The 22,085-nt window shown below is 39.0% G+C and overlaps 1 protein-coding gene across 3 annotated transcripts in view; it reads right to left on the bottom strand.

The window, feature by feature from the left end:
- NKAIN3 (sodium/potassium transporting ATPase interacting 3) overlaps window positions 1–22,085 on the bottom strand; it is a 379,046-nt gene that overhangs the window by 83,879 nt on the left and 273,082 nt on the right. For all 3 annotated transcript variants that reach the window (XM_042786216.1, XM_042786215.1, XM_042786217.1), the window contains exon 4: window positions 8,411–8,608. In XM_042786216.1, coding sequence (XP_042642150.1) covers window positions 8,411–8,608 — 198 coding nt within the window. The remainder of the gene's footprint in view (window positions 1–8,410; window positions 8,609–22,085) is intronic.

Below are 22,085 nucleotides of genomic sequence, written 5' to 3' on the forward strand. Positions count from 1 at the left end.
AATAGGCTTAGGATAGCAGTAACTCATTTGTAGCTAATGAGTTGTCTGGTGTATTATGGACAGAGGGCAATGACTTCGGCAATGACTTCAACCACAACTTTGACTTTGGCTTTGATTTCAACTCCAAACTCTCGACCTCTTACTTACACCTACCCGGAGTCCCGTCTCTCAATCACCGTCAAGCAACCACCCAGCTTACTGTGCACCAGGCTGCTGCAGTTCCCAGCTTACTATTGGTTCAGGCTAACTTGAAAACACTGGAAATGGGTCTGAATGAAAGTATCTAACTGAGAATTACAATAACTAAGTCGCAGACATATGGTCTATTACACCACTTCTGCCACGGGGGAGGTAATTTTGGGAAAAAGTTGAAGGGGAAAAAGATTTATGTTTTCCAAACCTTCAATCTAATTCCAGTGTTTCTGCATAATTTTTATTGAAATATTAATGGACTCCAAAAAAAATAAAATAAGAAATCTGCTTTTATTTTTACTCTAAATATTTTTCATGTAAATAAAATGTTTCATAATGCCTGCACACAATTTCATTGAAATGTTTGTACAATATTGAAAAAATGCCATAGTAATTTTCATGTAAAATGGAAAACAAATCTATATCAAGTACTGCAAAATGTCTATGACAATTTAGCTCTCATATTGATTAGTTGACAAGGCACTACTACATTGCAAGTGCTTAAATTGCTGTCCCCTATCCCCTCACCCTTAGCTAGCTCCGCTGCAGAAGCTGCCTAACTCTTTTTCACAAATCCATATCATAAGATTTAATGAATAAATGAGCATGTGAATAACTGTAATATCAGTGATTTCAGTTCCTTTTAAATGAGCTGCTTAAATAAGAAGATGCCCATGGAAAGGACAAATGAGGTGGAAAAATCTCAGATTTTTCCTGATTCTGTTTAATGTAGTAGCTTTATTGACCCATCCTGGTAATTAGAGAAACATACTTGTGTATTTTACTACCTACCCGCTACCATACATATTGGGGTCTAACTAAATCTAACGAGAAGGGACAAAGTAATTTCTAGAATGTAGGTGCAGATACAGTCTCTCACTTACTTTGTGTCTCTCAGTTATATTTTTTTTAACACTGAAGGCTTGATATTGTCCAAGGGCTGTATGCACCCCTGATCTAATACTATAAGCATTGGAGGAACCGCACAAGGCATAGATTGTCATAAAAATACAATAAGGCAACTACTACAAAGAATTGAGGGTAACTTCAAAAGCCATTTGCACAAGCCATCCTCTCTGCAGTCTGTTCCAGAGACTGTAGCATTGCTGAGTTTGAAAACATTCTTCTGAGTTTTAATAATCTGGTCATCACTCTAAACTTATTAATGAATCTTTGAGAAGCCAACAGACCACTGTTAACTCACTATTCACACGCTTAAGAGACAAGTGTTCCTGGTTATGATGGTGATGATGATGATAATGATGAAGAAGAATAGATATATCTTTCATACCCTCTTTTGAGTAACGTTGAAATTCAGCTCTGCAGGCAATGCAAAGTTAATTTTCCATGCCACTTGTGCAATTGTTTATTATGGAAAAGAAGATGTTAACTGTTTCCTAAACAGAAAAGGTGAAAAAGTTGCAAGACAAAGTTCAAGAAAAGATGTAATATTTTCAGGACAACTATATTTTACGCATGTACCATTACTGTAGCCGTTAACACTAAACTACCGTGTGTTTTTCTAACACGTGCTGATGTTGACTGGCTTTCTTAATCCACCACATGTCACTTGAGGAAATGGATAGGGTGCAAGGGAACCTGGCTGAGAACTGGTGTCAGCCCCTACAGGGATTTTCTGTGGAGAACAACATACATGATGTGCTTCTTTGCATCCTTATCTGTCCAATTATAAAAATAACAGGGCCATAGTTAATGGGAAAAAAAAGGGGCTGCTGCAGTGCCCTGGAGGAACCACATTACATATTGATATCATTAGCCCTTTTGTTACATTTAAATGAATACAAACTAAACCTCAGCTCTGGTTGCCTTAAGGGAGAGGCAAAAACTGCTCTGCAACCTCTTTCTGACCAGCTCCTGGAGCTTCTCAAATGGCATAGAGAAGGCAATCTTAACATCAGGGACAGAGCCATCCAAATGAACCCGAAAAGGATTTAAAGTTACAGCTCAGTAGTGAAAGCTTGGTCAATGTTCTGAACTTCATTAAGTCACTCCGGAACTGCCCCTGATCTTAGTCTCTCTATAGCTGAATAGTCACAATGTTTCACTTGATTAATTGGTTACACAGGACTCATAACCTCCATTTTAATGTCTGTTGTGCTAAATACAGTTGTTAATTAAATTATACTTTTCTCTGATGAAAAAAAGCATTTAAGTCTACCAAATGTCGTAAGTCATTTTCATATTAACTAATGAGCATTTGGCAGATTCTTTGAAGGCGACGGGGCAGAAATAATTCACAGAGTGTGCTGGTTTGGGCTGGGGTAGAGTTCCTTTTCTTCCCAGTAGCTGGTCTGGTGTTGTGGTTTTGGGTTTGTGCTGGAAACAGCGTTGGTAACCCCGGGCTGTTTTCGGTGCAGCCCAGCAGAGCTCACCCAGAGCCAAGGCCTTTTCTGCTCCTCCCGCCGCCCCACCAGCGAGTGGGCTGGGGGGGCACAAGGAGCTGGGAGGGGACACGGCTGGGACAGCTGAGCCCAACTGACCCCAGGGACATCCCACCCCACGGGGCGTCCTGCTCAGCGTGTAACGCTGGGGGAAGGAGGAGGAAGGGGGGACACTGGGAGCGCTGGCGTTTCCCTGCCCAAGTCACCGTTAGGTGTGAGGGAGCCCGGCTGTCCTGGGGATGGCTGAGCCCCTGCCTGCCCCTGGGGAGTGGGGAGGGAAGCCTGCTTGGGCTTGCCTTGTGCGCACGGACTTTGCTTTGCCTCTTAAACTCTCTTGATCCCAACCCACCAGTTTTCCTCACTTTTATTCTCCTGATTCTCTCCCCACCCCACCCTGGGGGAGTGAGCAAGCGGCTGGGTGGCAGCTGGGGTTAAACCAGGACAGTGAGACAACTGCATGGAGTCAGTATGAGGCACTGACTGGTGACAAATACACAAAAATAATGTAATCTGATCACACTGTTTTTGATTTCCTTATGGAAGTGGCACTGTATGTTCTGGTGAGAAGACACATATAAGACATCAGAGACTTCTGAGGAAAAAGTAAGAGGAATTAATTCCTCAGAAATAAGAGGAACTAATGATCTTTATGACAGGCATGATTGTATGGTTATGAATCATAATAGCAACAAAAAATCAAAGTATTTGAAATCATCCTACCTGGTTAATTAAAACAGGGGTACCTGCAAATGTAACGATGGCAAGTCTAAGAATATTAATGATTAGATTTTTTAAAGTGTTCAGCATGAGTTTACAATAATTATGAATCTCTTGGGCAGGTAAGTACTTTTTTTTACAGAAAATGAATTAAGAGCTAGTATATATATATATATATATATATATATATATATATATATGTATATATATTTAGCATAACATGCCCCATGAAGTTCAACAAGGGGAAGTGCAAAGTCCTGCACCTGGGGAAGAACAACTGCATGCACCAATAAATGCTGGGGCCACCCATCTGAAAAACAGCTTCGCAGAGAAGTATCTGTGGGTCCTGGTGGATATTAGGTTGAACATGAGCCAGCAATTCACCACAGAGAGGGCTAATGGTATCCTGGGCTGCATTAGACAAAATATTGCCAGCAGGTCAAGGGAGGTGATCCTGCCCCTCTGCTTTGTGCTGGTGAGACTGTGCCTGGAGTGCTGTGTCCAAGTCTGGGCTCCCCAGTACAAGAAAGACACGGACATACTGGAGAGAGTTCAATGAAGGGCCACAGGATGATTAAGGAAGACAAGCAACTCTTACATGAGGACAGGCTGAAAGAACCGGGACTGTTCACCCCGGAGAAGAGAGACCTCAGGGGGGATCCTATCAACACCCGAAGGGAGGGTACAAAGAGGATGAAGCCAGGCTCTTTCCAGTGGTGTCCAGCGGCAGGACCAGAGGCAGTGGGCACACACTGAAGCACAGGAGGTTAGCTCTGAACGTCAGAAAACAGTTTTTTACTGTGAGGGTGACTGAGCACTGGCACAGGCTGCCCGGGGAGGTTGTGGAGTCTCTCTCCTTGGAGATATTCAAAAACCATCTGGACGTGGTATACATGGGAAGTATACACTATTTATAGATTCAGAAACTGAAAGGTGCACTAAGAAGACATATTGTCAGGATATGTATTTTAGTGATTATGTTTTATTTGTTCTTGTTGTCTAACTCAAATCCTGGGAGACAGTGACCACTTACTTTTGGTTTTGTCATCTCTTGCATGCAGACTCATAGATCCACCCAGATATGAAGTCATCCAACTCTAACTACTACAAAATGATGCAAGCTGCCTCCACACTGACTGACTGCTGTACCTGTATCTGTTTATGTAGCAGAGTGAATACATGTTCCAGACCAAGGCAACTGAAGGAAGTTCAGATACTGAAGGAAGACCAACTTCTTTACCTTCAAACACTTTTAATGGTTTTGGCCCCAATGGTCTCTAGAGCACCACAGAAAGAGTTTCAGACTAAAACTATGGTCAGCAACCCCACTACTTCTGATGGTGTCTTCACACCACCACTTACACAAAAGACAGACCTTTCTTGGGGGCCAGAATGAGACCAAATATAAATGAAATTAATTGCCATGATAAATAAAGAACATCCCAAACCTTGCAGATCTGTAACCCAAGTTCAAGGTTTTTTCAGCTTTCTTTTCTGTCTGTACACGTTCAAGAGTGAAACAACATTTAGAAACAGCACAGAAATTCAGTCCTCATCCAGACAAAGCCTCAGCTTCACGCCCCATTCTCTACCTGTGGAGAAGGTGGCAGAACAACGGACATGAGACAGATGTATCTTGTTTAATGCAGGGTTGGAGACGCTGACGCATTCCCACATGAGGATGACAGATGAACTTAAAAGGACAGAATGCCCCTGAATGGAAACCCACCACCACCTCCAGTTTCATCACCAGTGGAATTAGCTCACCACAAAAGGGGATATTAATAAGAATAACAATTAATGAGATTAGACCAATATTGCTTGTCTGACATTGTTTGCTGTCATAAATGTCACTAACGACTCGATGTAATGTGAAAACATATCTTTCTCTACCATGTCAAAAACGTAGGGGGTAACTTTCTCTGTCAAAGATTTAAGAAATAAAACGTTGGTATAAATCACTGACTTCTACATCTCTCTAGCTAAACAGGCCATTCCTGCCAGCTCCTGCCTCGGTCCACACTGAAGAACAAAACTGCTGCTGGACGTCTGCCCGCTGCGGCTGCATCAAGAGGAGGGAATTCCCACCTGCCTGGGAGTGTTCCTGGCACCGGCACACCATCACCCGTGCTGCTCCATGGGCACGAGTTTGGCCTGCTCCAGCCAGCACACTCCCCACACGGTTCCCGGGTAGTTTTGGTCAGGAGAACAATCCCGGGGATTATTGCCCGTGGGTGGCTTGCATGCACCAGCTTGTTTTGGAGGCTGAGACGATTAGTGGAGACATGAGCTGTTCTGAGCCAGTTGGCCTCAATATCCGGTTCCCTTGGCAGGTTTAATTTGTATGTATAAACGTAGTCTGTCCGTCTTGCAGGAGAATCATTCAGACTCACAGTGACCACAGTATCCATCTCCCAGTTGGGTGCCAGGAGTACTTTTTCTTGTGATATTACAACTTCATTATATTCTGTACAAAGTAACATACTGTTTTGGCTACAGTTTGTGCTTGGTAGTGTTACTGATAAGTTATTCCCCATTAATTAGTGCCTGACTTTACCTTAGGCAGACATGTTCACTGTTTTTAACTCCACTATGGAAAAGATTCAATACTCTTAACCACTCAGTATCACATCTTTGCCTGGCTTTATACTGCAGTGAAAACCAAGTGATTCTCCAGGAGTGTTTTTTCCTGTGAGTGTTCTTCATCTGTAGGTCTAGCAGTCACCCAGAGGTTATACTAATCGACACTTATGAGAGGCTAAGTAAACTAGTGCTTTTCTTCAAAACATCCTGCATTTGGTCAGCATTAACATGCCAAACACCTTGGAAGTTTTGCATGGTTTTACGTTTAGGGCTTTCTCTCTCTTTCTCTCTTTCTCTCTCTCTCTCTTTCTTTTTCCTCTCTACTTTTTTAAAGAAACAACTATAAACCAAATACGAACAGGGCCTTACTCCATTAGAATTAAATAAATTACTGTCAGGCTTATCCCCTGAAGCAGGGTCTAATGTAGTCACAACTGCAGCATTCTGTGCGTACAAAAATTGTTATACCAGTTTCAAAGAAAGATTTCAATAAAAAGTCACCTTTCAAAAATGGAAAACTGCTGCTAGTGAGTTATATATCTTTACAGGTATCCAATATTTACCCCTGGAGGGATTTCTTCTTACAGAGGCTCTAACTCCCTACCAAATGGAAGTGCTCACCTTCCCAGTCGTTTGGACAAAGGTTAGCATGATAAAATGATTTGTTATGCCAATAAAGTTTTTGTTACACTGTAAAATGGTTTGTTACGCTACTACTGCTACATAAAAATGTTATGAAAATTAAGTAGGTTGTAAGGTCCAAAAAGGAATAGGCTACTTTTAGGACTAGCTACTAGGAAAAGAAAAAAAAAGAAGGATCTTCTGATCTACAGTTCTCCAGTACTATAAAAAAGACAACCTAAATGACCTTTTAACTTTAAAAATGACCTTTTAATTTAAATTTATGACCCAATTAGGTAAGCAGTTATATATCCGAAATGAATGGGAACTTCCTTGGGTCAACAGTACTCAAAAAATGTGAGGGAAGTGCAGCAAGTGTGATAATCTAGGTGGTGACTTCTGTCCTGTGTGACACTAAATTAAACAAGCCTAAATAACAATTCAGAATGGAAACTGAAGTACAGACACATGCCCTGCTAATCATAACACATCACAGATGGGATAGCAAGATAATAAAACTTGGGGAAAACCTTCTCTGCATATGGGAAGTTAATTTTAACATTGTGTGTATCAGTCAAAAGCAGCCTCTGAAACTGGCAACTATTTAATTCACAGCCAAGCCTTGTAAGCTGCTGGCACATTTTGAATTTGCAATGAATTGTATCCAGAATTTATTTATGATTTTTCCAGGCAATCGTTCGCTCCACAAGAAAGGGAAAGCCTGTGACATCTTATGCTTTATAATTATTACAGCACTTTTATATTTTACATTTTCATATTTATTTTAGTTTGTACATATTAAATGTTGTTATTCTATTATCCTAATAGAATATTTGTGTTATTGTCATTTGGTAAATTTTGACCAGAACTGCACTACACTGATAAGTGCCGAAGAAAACAGTTCCTGATTTCAACAACCAGCTGCATTTCCACTGAACTCTAAATTTGTTTTTCATCACAAAAATCTAGAAAAATTTCTAACATGATACTTTTTTTCTTGTGGAAATGAGGAAGTATTGGAAATATTTATGGTTTTCTCTGTTTAAGCCAAACTCACTTCAGTTTCCCTTGCACTGGCTCATTGAAGCAGAGTGAATGACACTGCATTGCAAGGGGAATTTGCAGCAAATTAAGAGCTCATGGGGGAAGCAGAATGATCTACTACTTCTAGGAGATCACACACAGCTCATAATCACAAGCAGAAGCAGCCATCAGACTGAGGAAAGACTGTGGCCGAGGCTGGGCTGTTGCTTCCAAAGCAACTCATCCAGCCTCAGCACCTCCCTGCACTGCAGATTTTTTGTACTGACTTCTTGTATTTGCAGTTTTTGGCTTGCATTGCAACTACAATATGTGGTTCACAGAGGTAGAGTGTTCTGATAGCGCAGAGTTCCAGGAAAGAACGAACAACATGGTTAAATACAAATGAGTACTTTAATTCCTAAAGCTTCTCTGAACTTTTTCAAGTGTTACATCCACATCTCACTTTGGGAAGAAACTTAGCCATGTGTCATGTAAAATATAATTACATTCAGAGCTGAATAAATACCATCATTGATTGTGAACTTCAGAAGGGTTTAGGCAAATTAATTTTGGATGAGTCAGCTCTCCTTTGCTGTACATGTCTCAATGAATGAGAGCTGAAAACTCAAATTTTCACCTGTCCCAGAAAAGGCCAGACTGGGGACTATGCCTGTACAGAGCTTTATGAGATATGAGGAAAGAAAAGACCAATGCCCATGAATATCGTTCTCCAATTCAAAATACAATTAAAAATCTGTGCTGTTACCCATCAACTACTACATCCCCCCTTCCAGGACAGAGACATCCAGCAGCAGCAGGCTGCATGCGAAAGGACCGCCAGAATCCAAGCACAAAAAGAAATGAGAACTTACGGAGAGGAGTATTTGGATAGCGCTGTGAATGACCTCTAGGTACTGGAAATCAATTATGCAGCCTGTCACGGAGACATAGGAGTAATCCTCTAGGATGCCAGGGGCAGAAGGACGCACCACCCTTCGTATGCAGCCGGGCCCGTGTTCCCGCCACCAAGAGCGGTGCATTGAGATGTTAAAGGTCATGAGATCAGTTTCCTAGGAGACAGGGAGGGGAAGAAGTGTGAAAACCCTTTTACTTTGTGTTATTTAAGGTAAAGCAAAGGAAATAAAAGATGTCTTCAATTATTATAAGGAAAATGAGATAACAACTTGCCTTGCCCCTTGTCCTAGTTATTTTAACAAGGAATTAGGCCATTAAAGGGGAGAGAGGAAATTGCAAACATTTGTCGTTTACTTTGTAATTGTGCATAGGAGCTTCTGTTTGAGAGAAGAACTGTCATACCAGGTACTGTACAAAACATGGTGCATATCTTATGCCTCCATGGATTTACAGCCTGAAAAGCAATTTTGCAGTTACTTGATTAGAATGTCACTTAAGAATTAATGTTTTTAACAGGCAATGGAGACAGTTTTACCCCATGGTACTGAAGAGCATCTAAAATAAATTTCCACCATATTTACTTAAAATATTAAGTTATTAAGTAGGACCACATCCAGGCAGCCTGTTTCAGCTGCCTAAGAATCAAATGAAAAGTTGTCTCCAGTCAAGCACCCTGCTCTCTTTTCTCCCCTCTGCCCTCCATCCAGATAACCATTTTCTCAGTTTAGTGAAGAAACCTGCTTCCTTGAACTTATCTGGGTTTAAAATATAAGCAATAACTTCACCCAAATCATCTTCAGCCTCAAACACAGCTTGTTTGATCAGGCCTTAAGTCTACCCTAATGGGTACTGGTTGCATTGTAACCCACACAGTATATATAACATCTGTGCATTTTAGTAAACATCATCCCACTTGCACTTGGAGCAGTGAAAATGTCAAACATACTAATGTACTAAAGATTTTCTAACATCTTATCTATGAAGTGCAAACAGGAAAATTCATCTGAATTAACAACAGGTTTAGGTCATTAGGTCATGCTCAGGTAAATACACTGAAGTTGAACAGACGTCATTTAAATGCAAAAAAAAAACCTCACCCTCCTCACTGGAGATAAATGAGAGTTGGGTTATAATGATACTTTAAATAATTAATTCAGGTCTACATTTCCATGTTTCCCATTCTCAACTCCAAGGTAGTTGCAAAGAACATGTGCAAATTTCTCCGCCGTATGCCCACAAAATACCCCTGTTTCCATACATGCCAGTTTATGAGCACTGCCATGACACTGATTTTCCCTTTGCATCCCACTCTGAAAATACGTCCTGTCAGTCTGCCTGTGGACATTTACTTTCACCCTGACCAAAAGGACATTTGGTGCCGATTCCAGTTGCAGAAGGAGTCCTCTTGCTGTTTTCCTCTGTTAACTGCCTTTATTCGAGCCACACCTGAAGACTAACAGGTGAATTACATCCTGCCAGTCTCTGTTACTGCTAGTTAGCACTATGAAAGCTGCCTTTGTGATCTGCTGTTTTGCTCTGCCTAACTTCTTTACCCTTAAAATGCAGACTTGCTGGAGCATTATTTACAGTTGATGAGGCATTTGTCTTTTGACTTTGCATGTTGTTCCTTGATACTGGTTTAGAAAATTTTCAGCTGCAATATGAAAGTGTCTTGTGAAATCAGAAGCTGACAGACAATCCAGTTTAATGAAAATATAATTATAAATATATAGTCATAGGAAACAGCCAAGGCTTTCTGTGCACAACAATGCCAGAGATTGCATAGTGTTATCAAGTGCTTTTAACAATTGTCAGCTGCTAGAAATGCCATTTGTCAAGCAGCACACACATATTCATTCTCATCTGTTTCAATAACTCTTTCTTGAGTAGGAATATGGATTTGCCATGTGGGTTAGTGTGTACCAAATGCGGCAAGGTAACACTTTGTTATCATAACTGTGGGTATAAATTGTGATGTCCCTGGCATTGGTGTCTCAGCTTTCTTTGCTCTCAAGGTCTTTTTTCTCCTTTTTTTTTTTTTTTTTTTTTGGTCTTTAAGTTTTGATTATTATGCCCTGTTTCAGTCTTTGTGCTTGGCTAGTTCACAGCCAATGGCACAGAAAAATTTTCATAGAGAAACCACTTGATAAATGTTGCCAACACATTTAAAATGTAAGAGTTTGGCATATGGTTAGCACAAACACCTCTCAGAAATAATATCTTTCATTTCTGGAATATTATTATGCCTGGGTTTTGAGGTGATTAAAAAAATTGCTTGACTTGATGGTCATGTTCATATTTCAAGGCTGCTGGTGACTCAGTGAGGGAAGGAAACAGCAATACTATAGTTAGAATTCTTTGATTAAATACAAAAGAGATGTCACCACTTGCTGCTTTTTTATAAAAGATTATTGTTCAGGAACAATGGATAAAGGCTGGGGAAAGAGCTTTTCATAATTACTTTTCACTATGTATATGTCCTGACTCCTCAAAGCAGGTAAAATCGGATAATGATGGCCCAACAAAGATCGGTTTTAGAAATGCAAACAAAACCACCTGGTGCATTAGCTTGACCTCTAAAATATCACTTCACAAAATGGCAGCCGTAAGCTGTTTGAGCTGATAAATGTTAAGCTGCCAATCAATAAAAGAACGCCTGACAAAAATCAATTTTTTTTTTTTTTTTAACAGCTGAAGCACACTCCACTCTAACTTCTTGAAGATTCTTAATCCATAAAGTGAGTCGAAAGTGCCAGGCATTAAAAAATTAACCTGTATCTTTATTGTTATTTACAGAGGTAGAGGTTTAGAAAATCCAAAAACTCTTTGCCTGAGTGTACAGGTTTTAAATATCAGTGAACTTCTGAGACTGTTTCAGTATTTGTGAACTCAGTGCTTGCAAACCCTGTGCACGGTGGAAAAGCTGCTCCCCAAGTGGCTTAGTCTCAGCTGTACGTTTAATGAAAGTTTAGAGTTCTTTCACAAAGTACAAGCAGGTACTTGAAGTTTTTCAATAGATCATGTACTGTTTTCCAATGTCACAAGCAATCATTAAGCAAATGCATATAAAATGCCTAATCTTCAGGAGGTCATGTAACTTAAACTGCTTATTTCTTATAGAAGAATGCTGCTGCTTCATAGCAAGTAAATCAGTTTCAGGCTCTGTACAAGAGTCATCAAGTAGTTTCCTTGGAAGTAATTTAACAATTTAAATTTCAATCTTGGACAGAAAGTTGCTGTCTTTTGAGCTTCAAACTCGTAACATATATCTCAATCTTAATTCCATACCTCAGCAGGTGAACTATACTATCTCAGCTGGTGACACCTCAGCTGCCATAAATGAGGAGTGGGCAGAACACGGATAGTACGACTTGCAGCAAAATCCTCCCTTCTTCAGTCAGCACTGAAGCAATACCCCATTCTGCAGCAAGAAGTTTGCTTCTGAGCATAGGATCAACCCAAGAAGCACGCTTCTACTGATGCAGACTCCAACTTAACTGTTTATGGCTTTTTTAAGCTTTTAAACTATATATAGGTTTTGTGTCAGCTGTCAGCCCAAGGATTAATTTTGATCATTATTGGAAATCATTGCTATGGCAGGTACTTTCTTTTAGGTGAGATGTAAGCCCTTTAAGTCCCAATAATACTGTTTTCTAAGTGCTTCGAGAGAATGTTTAATTTCATTACATCTGCTTAAATTCTACATTTGGTTTCAAGTGGACATTTTCTATTGGGCACAGTTTTGAGCAGCCTGATCTGGTGAAAGATGTCCCTGCACATGGCAGGGAAGTCATTCTGGATGATCACTGAAGGTCCCTTCCGACCCAAACCATTCTATCATTTTATGATTCAATTTTTAGGTGGTGAATCTAGACAAATGTTAACAGATAATAGCATAACACAGTTTATTTTAAAACTAAAGAGCAATAATAAGGATGATGCTCCTTTTGTTTAATTGTGTAAACTTTATGTACAGTGCCTGTAACAACAAAACAAAAAATTAATGAGAAATTAAGACTAACTAAAATCACCAGATGTAAAGAAAAAAAAGATACTAAAACTCCAGGAAAACAACCAACACACCAAGATTTCCTTGTATAGCAAACAAATACAATGCTGTGACATGATGATTACACACTGCAGAAACATTTTTTTTTTCCCTGTTTCTGATTTATGACATGTTATTTTTTTTTTTTTTTCATTTCTTGTTAATATCTGAAAAATACACTCTTAGGAAAACTGTAAGAAAGACAACATGTTAAGTGGATGGAAGAGAAGCACTGTTTCTTCCACGAGGCAGCAGTCAACACTTGAAAATTCACAGAAAGGTGCAAGAGCACAACGGACTTCCAAAGCATAATGTTAGAGATCTTGACTTTATTGTTGCTTGTGCGGTACCTAGCCCTTCCTAGCACTTTTTATCTTATTGATACATACTATAATGCTTATTAGAAAGGAAAATTAATTATTCTGAGTCAATAAATATTCCCATCCCATTTTCTAAGAGTAACAAGGATGCTCTAGTTCTGCACTTGCTACTCAGTTTCCGTTTCTACCTGTGAGGAGAAAAGACTTTCAACCAAACACCTGGTCAGTAGGTAATAAAAGATAATACGCATAATGCTAAGAAAAAATCAGTAGATTTCCTTGTAATTCCTTACACCCAATTAAGCTTGTAGTTAAGATGCAGTGGTGTTGACATGGACAAGGGACACGCACATTCCTTAGTATCTAATTTCAAGGAGACATTAATCCTCATTAGATACAAATTATGTGTTCCACCATTAACAAAACCTGCTCAATTGTAGAAGCACTTTGAAGCATGAGCATCAGCTATTAGCCAAAGACCCCCACTGGCAGCATAACCTTAGTTTTCCATTCTGCTATTTACTGAAACCACAGGTTCTGATCCCAGCTTGCTCTGCATGTGACAAGTTATGCTCCATCTCCTCTCACTACTGCTGACCAAATTGATTTTGAAGGCCTGGGCAGATAATATTGAAGAAGTCCATTGGAAAATAGAGAAACTTGTGTCACTAGTTCCCACAACGTCTTGAGTGGGATGATAATTTTTGAATAATTGGCTATTGACACAAATTTTTTTTCTATATGTTTTTAATTTAAACTCTTGCTTCAGTGTTACACAGATGGCTTTTACCTGTCCCATGAACTAGAGGTTGAAGATAGCCCACTGAATATTTGTGACATTCCTGCTAATGGGACAGAACAATGAACCATGTTACTTCCAGGCAAACTATGTTGAAGTGACTGCTGAAAATATAATACAGTCAATATCTCATCCTGAGCACTCTGGTGAAAAGATTATATGAGGAACATTCTTAAAATGAAGCTTATGGGTTGACTGTTGGGACTGTTCAGCTGTCTGAACTGGCTGATGGACTAGACCTAGCAAATTCATCTCTTTGTGGTAGCAAACCCAATGCAGACTAACCCAGAGGAACCATGTGATACACTAAATCAATTATCACTGGAAGAGAAAATTCACAGTATCAAGACAGATCATGAGGTAACCCCAGCATCATGAGCTGAGAGTGGTTAAGAGAGGTAAAGAGGCAAAGTCAGTTTTGGGTGGTGTGGTTAGGGGTTTATTGTTCCCACTCACTGAGATTAGAGGTTCACAGATTGAGCAAATCCTGTAACTGTGACATCAGACCATGACTATAGGAAAGGATTTCCATATCAAACATAACTACTGTTAGAACGTTACATTGATTTAATCTATTTTTTTTTCTCCCAATCGATCCACACTGCAACATTTGTTAACCACTTGGCTACAGGCCACCCCCTTCACTGCCCCAAAAAAGATGTATGAGTGAGGCAGTACTCTCTTCACTTTCTTTTATTACTTTTACTCCTTGGACTATAGATAGTGTTGTCAGATTTTTTTATTACTTTTTAAAAGTGAACAAAATATCTTTTGGAAATTTATTTGAAAAACAGGCAGGTGATCTACCTGAATGATAAAAACAGTTCCTCTGCATTGCTTAATTTGCCACATTCTCATGGATCTGTTTTCTGCCTTGCAAACCAGGCAATTTTAAAATTAGATTTACTGAATTTACTAGCAAAGAGGAATGTCTTTAGAAAACAAGAAGGCAAGAAGTCAAGAAGAAAAGCATACTGCTGTCTTATTCATGCAGTTTTACTATTAGTCACAAGAACAAGTGATAAGAATCAGCAAGGGGCTGTTTTCTGAAACTTGTTACCCCTAAAAATGAGTTCTGACCTTTGACAATATGCAGATACATCTTCAAATCCCAGCTCCATGGCTTATGCCTTTTCCTTGGTCTACCTCCCTTTTGTGATGGTCTCTCTGCCTCAGAAACAGCCCAAAGATGTACCACAGTATGGCAGAAATAAGATCCGAGCCCAAAAGAAAAAATGTCATGAGACAAGGTGGTTGGATCAATATGGGTCTTACTCATCACTTGTCATTGGAAGTTCAGTATGAGCGCAGCTCAACGTGATCACAAAGAAGTCATGACTGCCTAGAAAAGCTGTTGTGCTTCGATAGAGTCCTTGACGTGTGATTAAGCTGAGCACTTAGTTTGAAAATTGTTCTCACCTATTGTCTCTGATGATCCAGAGGTATGAAACAACACAGGTCTGGAGTAATGTCAAACAGGGAGCACTGCTTCAAGGTTTGAAGACTGGAAATAGGATAAAGGTTTGTGTGAAGTCAAGGGTTTGTACAGATGGCTGTGTCCCTCACTCAAGCTATATCCGATTTTGACTGAAATGAAGAATCAAGACAAGACTGAAATGTAACTGTAGTAGTAAAGAACTAGAAACATCATTGGCAGGCCATACACAGCCACCAGCACAAATGCTATAAGAAAACTTCTCAGGGCAGAGAGCCAGGAAAGGTAAAAGAAGGTTTGAAAAGGTCTTGTTATACAAAATAAATGTGCAAAAGTTCCAATTATGGGCCATAAAAAATTTCCGTACAGAAGATTCATAAAACTGTGAACATTTTCATCATATGAATTACAGAATCATAGAATGTTTTGGGTTGGAAGGGACTTACAGGTCTCAGTAAAAACATTTTAACCTATTATTTTTATTTCATTTTTTTGCTGTTGTTTTAAAATGAAATTGGTGAGATCCCTATTGGGTTATGCATACATTTGAAATATCACAAAATTAAAGTTTGTCACCAACATACCTTCTCTCAAAGATAAGCTGCCTCAAACAGCTATAGAAAACTCTTCCCATACTGTTTTGTAATATTCTATTTATTGATACCTAAAGCAGAAAAGATCAGACTCATGTGCCTGAGTACCTGACCACTGTAGACAGCCCCTAAGCATTTGACAAGTATGCTGGTTAAGGAAGTACATACCTATAGAGAAGACTCTTGAAATGTTGATGGGGACTGAAATTCTACACTTAAAAAGGACAGGTCTGGCCTGGATTGAACATGCTAAAACTATTAATTCTTCTGTAGTTCTCTGTCTTTTGTACCATGGACACCCTAATGTGACAAACCCTGCAAAACTGACCCTTTCTCAGGGTTTTAGTTCTAACGTTACTAGGAAACGTATGTAAATAGGAGACACAGTTTATGCCAAAAGCCCACATAATCCAGTACGTGGAAAAGATGCAATGTATCCTCTAGCCAAAACAGGATTCAGCTTCGTTATTATCCAAATAACTGTATTTTGTGCACAGTAGTTGTGAACAAAGGCATGATTAAGAATAAAATGTCTCAATAATAGTACAGCTTATTTTAATAATTTCCTTAATTTCTGTTGGGTTCTGTGCTCTGTCTCTCTATGCCAACTATAAGAATAACATAATATCTCTTGCTATATAAGGAGATAAATGCTACAGTGGAAATAAATGCATGAGAGAGTGGGTCCTAAATTTAAGGGTGTGTACCAGACATTAAAAAGCACTATAAAAAGACTTTTGAAAACTCACTTGAATGTTAAAATTTCTGACAAGAAAAACAACTTCCTCTTTTGAGACTAACCAGAATATTCCTACCTGCATCCAGGAACACTTTGAAAGATTAATAGGCCAGTTTAAGCAACTGCTGTTGTGTTGTCTGCTTTGCTTGCTCAAAGCAATGCAATTGCTCACAATATTGCCAACTCTTGTTTTATGGCAAGTCTGGTTATGTTCCGCATTTTTGTTAAAGCCTGCATTTCCAGGGACATGAGATTCCTCTAAGAAGTTTGGCTCGTTACAAGAAAGCGATCTGAAGAGTAAAAGCCTCAAAAATCACGAGCCCTACTGCTAGGCACTTCCAGCTGTTCTGTATCTTGCATTATTTGCTACTTTTCTTAAAGCTGGGCTCCTGGAATCTAGATGGGATGCATCTGCACCACCGGTTCAGATCACGGCTATCCAGTGCACCACATGCCATAGTCCCCCACCTCCGATGGTCATGGATCCATCAGGGTATAGGAAAGGACCAACTGTGTTTTAACTGTTTGATCAAAGAGAATGACCCAAGTGCACCCCAAAAGCTTAAAAGACAGAGGTCATGAGGAATACCCAATTTTATTGATATTTAAATCAAACTGCATGATTTCATGGAACTTCTGTCAGGATATCCTAATTTTTATTTTGGAGTGCGAGAAAGGGCACCCAGAAAGATGTGCTAATTCACCACATCTTTTGAGTAAACTCCTATACACCTCATTGAATAAAACTTTCTGCCGCTAACAGATTGCTAAGAAGTGAGTATCTGCACTGCTGAAGCCCTTCTGAAGACTCAGAATACAAAACAAGACAAGATGCAATAAGCAGCAGAAGTGTATTGAATTGCTAGGTGTCTGTTTTCTTTCTATTTTAGTGAAACACAAGATGCTCCTAGAAACATATACTTCCTCATGACACTTTTGTTTCTTGACTGTGATACCAGGTCACCATATCTTTGCCAGTCCCTCAAGTTTTGTGGTGCTGTTTGCAAATGAGCTTGGCTTTAGCAGAGCAATACTTTAACCACAGGCCTCACTTGCATTCTGTTGGACCAATTACAGCCTCCAAAATTAATTTGATACACATTTAAAAAAAAAGAAAGACAACCCCTATAGAAACTTTAAGGCCAGATGATGAAATTTGAAATCCTACCTTTCCTAGCAGAATAAGTGAAACACTGTGGAAAAGAGAATTTGCCGTAGCAGAACTCAGTTAATATGATTTATTAATTTCAAATTGGTTATAGACATTAGTCCACGTTTTAGGTTCCTTAAAACATTTTACATATTTATGTAAATATATAAATATATTCATACCATGTATTTTATTTATGTATATACAATTTGCATATACTTATATGTTTACATATATATGTAAAATAAGTATATGTATATTTATATTTACCTGTACAAATGAATGACTCAACAGTGCTTTCCTGAGAACAACTGTCAACTGTGGTCAGAGAAGGCAGCATTAATCATGTCCTTCAGCAATGCACTTAATGCACTGGCCTTAATCAGATTAATTTAATTTGCAGCATAATCCATCTCCAAACCTCCATAACTCTCACAGACATTCACACAAAATAGAATTTTCATTTGTCCTCTCCAATAATTTTCAGATTTTCAGAAGACTATTTCAGGAACAAAGATACCTTTTACTCTGACATACTCTCTCTATAGCAGATCTACACTCATCACAATCAAACGTCTCAAGTTCTTTTGATGAGATTAATTATATGGATCTGATGATATCCAGTAACTTCTAGATAAATTCATGTTTGTCATGACAAAGGAAATCAGTGAGGTGCTAAGTCTACTTATATTTTTTTCATTCTGAAGAAATTTCTCACAGAAGTTCCTTTAATCAATGTGGTTGAACATGTTCCCCGGAAATGTATTTTTAATTCAAGAAGGAACTATAAAATGCTCTGTTAAGAACTTCAAGTCTAGGTGGATTACTTAATGGTCCTGTTAACAGATGTTATATAAATCTGGTCACTTTAAGAGATTAATAAAGCCACAGAGAAGCCTAATGACTCGTTCACTCTTTAACATCACAGACTTGTCTGTAATCCTTCATCAAGTAATATTTAATATATTCTGCTCTAATGAATGAGACCAAAATAAGACCACTGAAAAGATACAAGAACATATTGATATTTGAAATGATAGTTTCATTTCACTGTCAAATTTGAAATAATATTTCAGACAAAGGGAATAACAATAATCAACTCTTAGGCTGATAGAGTAGTGAATGACAGCAGGACACAACTGTAAAAGGACAACTAACATTGACATCGGTTTACATACCTGCTGAATACAAAATCAAGACTACTATGTAAAGAGTTTCCTCAAATATAGTAGGAAAAGAATTTTCAGCTTGCCAGAGGGAAAAAAAAAAATCAAAACATTGATAATATGAGGCCTTTTTCTGCAATCTGCTGAGTATCTACAAAACCCAATACACTTTGGAGATCATGAATCTTTATCCAAGTAATAGTAATTGCTAATATAGCTAACATTTTCACTTTGGGTTTCTATTTTTAAAACTGGTTTTAAAAGCAGTGATATGAGGATGTCAGTGTGATTCCAGAAGGCAGCTGTAAGTCTGAGAAGTCTACAAAGCTACAGAGTTGATTTGACAAGCATGCATACACATTACTTAATTTCAACGAGCATCCCCTTAACATTAGGGATCTACACATATTGGCTGGATTAGGGCCAGCAAGAAAGGCAGTAAGAAAGATGAGAGAAAAAGGATGAGAAAGGTATGAGTAACATATGAGTATATTCTTACTAGCTTAATTGTACACATCTTGGATATAATGCAGAATTTCTTTCCAGTATAATATGTCCTGTAAAGAGCTGTGTAGAACAATGATGAATAGAGGAAGGTTTCCTTGAATAAACACACGGCATATTTTGCTGTAAAGCTCTAGTTAAATCTGTGAAAACAGTCCACAGATAAATGCAGTGGATGTTAATGTTACTCTCAGATGCAACTGCTGCTGTTTTAAGAACATGATTTTAAATGTGAATGTCCCATTCAGCTTCTGGGAGAGGAAGTTGGGCATGAAGAGTAGATATTGTTTATGTTTAGCTTATTCCTCCCTTACAGTCACCTAATATCTGTGCGCTTGATAGCAAAGATGTAACCAAATTCAGTGCTAAGCATGTCTGGGGGGAGACGGTAGATAGGAAAAAGCAGGGAAATTCTGAGAGGTGGAGATATTAAGTAGGACAGGAGAAAGTTTCCTGCCTCTTACCGCTCCCTGGCCCTCACAAACTTCCCTGCTGCTGCTCTTTCAGTAATTGCCTATTCTCAGACCCAGAGGCTGAACAACAGTTTTGCTTCTTAAAGCACTACTGAGGGCTGGCTGGATGAGAGGGGATGGGTCAACTTGAATTGCTTGCCGGCTGGGCGCAGGCTACATGTCTGTGGGCATCAAAGCAACACCAGCTGAGGTGACACCAGCTGTGGGGAAGAACAGAAATCAGCCCTGCCAGGGAAAGCCGCCTCGGCGCCGTGTATTCGGACGCTGTCTAACAGGGCTAGGGATCAGGAAACACGGTGGGAAAAATCTCAGCAAATGCCACCCCCTCTCTGTGCTTCAAGATAACTCTCACGTCTTCACACCTATAGCATTTCAAGTCTTGACATCTACACGTTCATGGATTTGGTTTTAAGTCGAAGTTGCATAGTAGTGATACAGCCAAGCGGCCATTGGAAGTGCAGACCCTCAGGACCTTCAGACAGCTTTGAATTGGATCACTTTCACACTAATTCTGGGGCAGGGAAGCACACACCACTTTGGTCTAAAACAGGAGGATCTTTGATGACAGGACAGCTACAGATGGGTAGCTACAAAGGCACATTGACATGCACACCTAGAAAACAGATATGCCTTCACTGCCCTCCACTGAACTATGTTTTCCTGTTTGGAATCAAAATAGATTTTGCCAACTTAAAAAAATTACAATTACTCGTGCAAACACAAGGAGGGCACTTAAGTCACTCATCTACTGTAATCAGGTATGTCTTTGCACAGCATGCAGAACATTGTGGGGAGGGAGTGCTTGGTTTGCAGTTAGAAAACAAGGTAAACATCTGCAGACATCTGAACTTGCCAATCCTTTTAAAAAATGAAGTTGTTATTTTTGAATTTTTCTCTTGCCAACAGGAAAAGACGAACCCAAACAAAAGCCCCTGAATGTTCACATTCTGTTTCATTTTAAACGCATTGGGAAGGAAGCAATTTTTCAGCTGAAAACACACTTCCAAAGTAAGAGTACTAAAAACCAGTAATAAAAAGACCATATGTCTCAAGGTTTATCTCTGAACAAAGAATATGTCCTAGTTAGAAACTCATGAAAAGGAGAATTTCTAAGGAGAGATCTGATCTAATTTCACAGCTCTGAACATAATATAGAATATGTTACTGTATAATTCTACTACTGGCCTATTTTTTACAGAAATACAGAAATATTATGATTATTTCACATGATTTTATAAAGTCATTACTCAAATCAGTCCAAATTTGAAACAAAAAAATTAATGTTTGAGGTGTCACCTTTAAAACGCCTCCTCACATGATATTACTGAACTCTGTAACCTGAAGCTAGTGATCTGGTCAGTGTTTCTTTGTAAAAAAATGTATCAATAAAAGTTACTTGGTTTTCAAAAGTTTCCAAATACTTGTTATACTTTCTTAAATTCATCTTCTACTTGGGAGAAAAAAAATATAATCAGAAGTTTTAATTATTTTTACTGGTATAGTTCAGAAAGCATGAGTCTTGTAAAACTGTGCAAACTTTACTGCACTGTGTTTCAGAGAGATAAAAGCTGTGGGCTGCAGTTCAGATCAGTGAATCCACAGTTGCTGTTGACTTTCCAGAAAATTCTCCCTATTGGGGTATTGTGGGCTGCTGAGTGATGGAAGCCACAAAGCAAGATATTTGTGGAAAAGAAATCCTAATCCTATAATCAACCAAACTGCTCATCTTTCTTTTCAGAAACAGCACAATGGATTGGATGCTTTGTTGGTGTACCTTGAAATTTGACACTGGCACAGGTTGCCCAGTAAAGCTGTAGATGCCCCATCACTGGAACTGCTCAAGGTCAGGTTGTACAGGGCTTTGAGCAACCTGGTCTGGTGATAAATGTCCCTTCCCTTGGCATTTTGGACTAGTTGATATTTAAAAGTCCCTTCTAACCCAAACCATCCTGTGATTCTATGCTTCTATGAAACAATTCCACTGATCTAAGTTCCAATAAACACAGTTTATGTAAGTGTACATGGCAGGGCCACCTCTCCTATTTGATAGCAGCATGAGTAACTGTTGAAGTCACTGTGAGTCAGTAATATCTTCTAAGGCTACCATTAAATTCCCAAGTCAAAAGTGAGACTTCATAGTCATTCAAATTAACCACTTTAAAAATGTAGATGACTACTCTTAATTCAATTTAAAAAAAATAGATGATGAGAGGTTGACGAAAGTAGGAAACAATGTCTAAATGTCACAATAGATTATGGAGTTAACATGTTTACACATGTCAAGTAATTTTAAGTAGTGGTTGGCAGAAAGGAAACAATTAACTGCAAGGCTCTGTCATGCAATGGTGCCCTCTTACATCTCAAAATGAGCTTTATTGGAATGTACTTCCATAATGGAGTACATT

This window comes from Tyto alba, unplaced genomic scaffold, assembly GCF_018691265.1.
Source record: "Tyto alba isolate M040663 unplaced genomic scaffold, T.alba_DEE_v4.0 Super-Scaffold_9, whole genome shotgun sequence".
Lineage (NCBI taxonomy): Eukaryota > Metazoa > Chordata > Aves > Strigiformes > Tytonidae > Tyto > Tyto alba.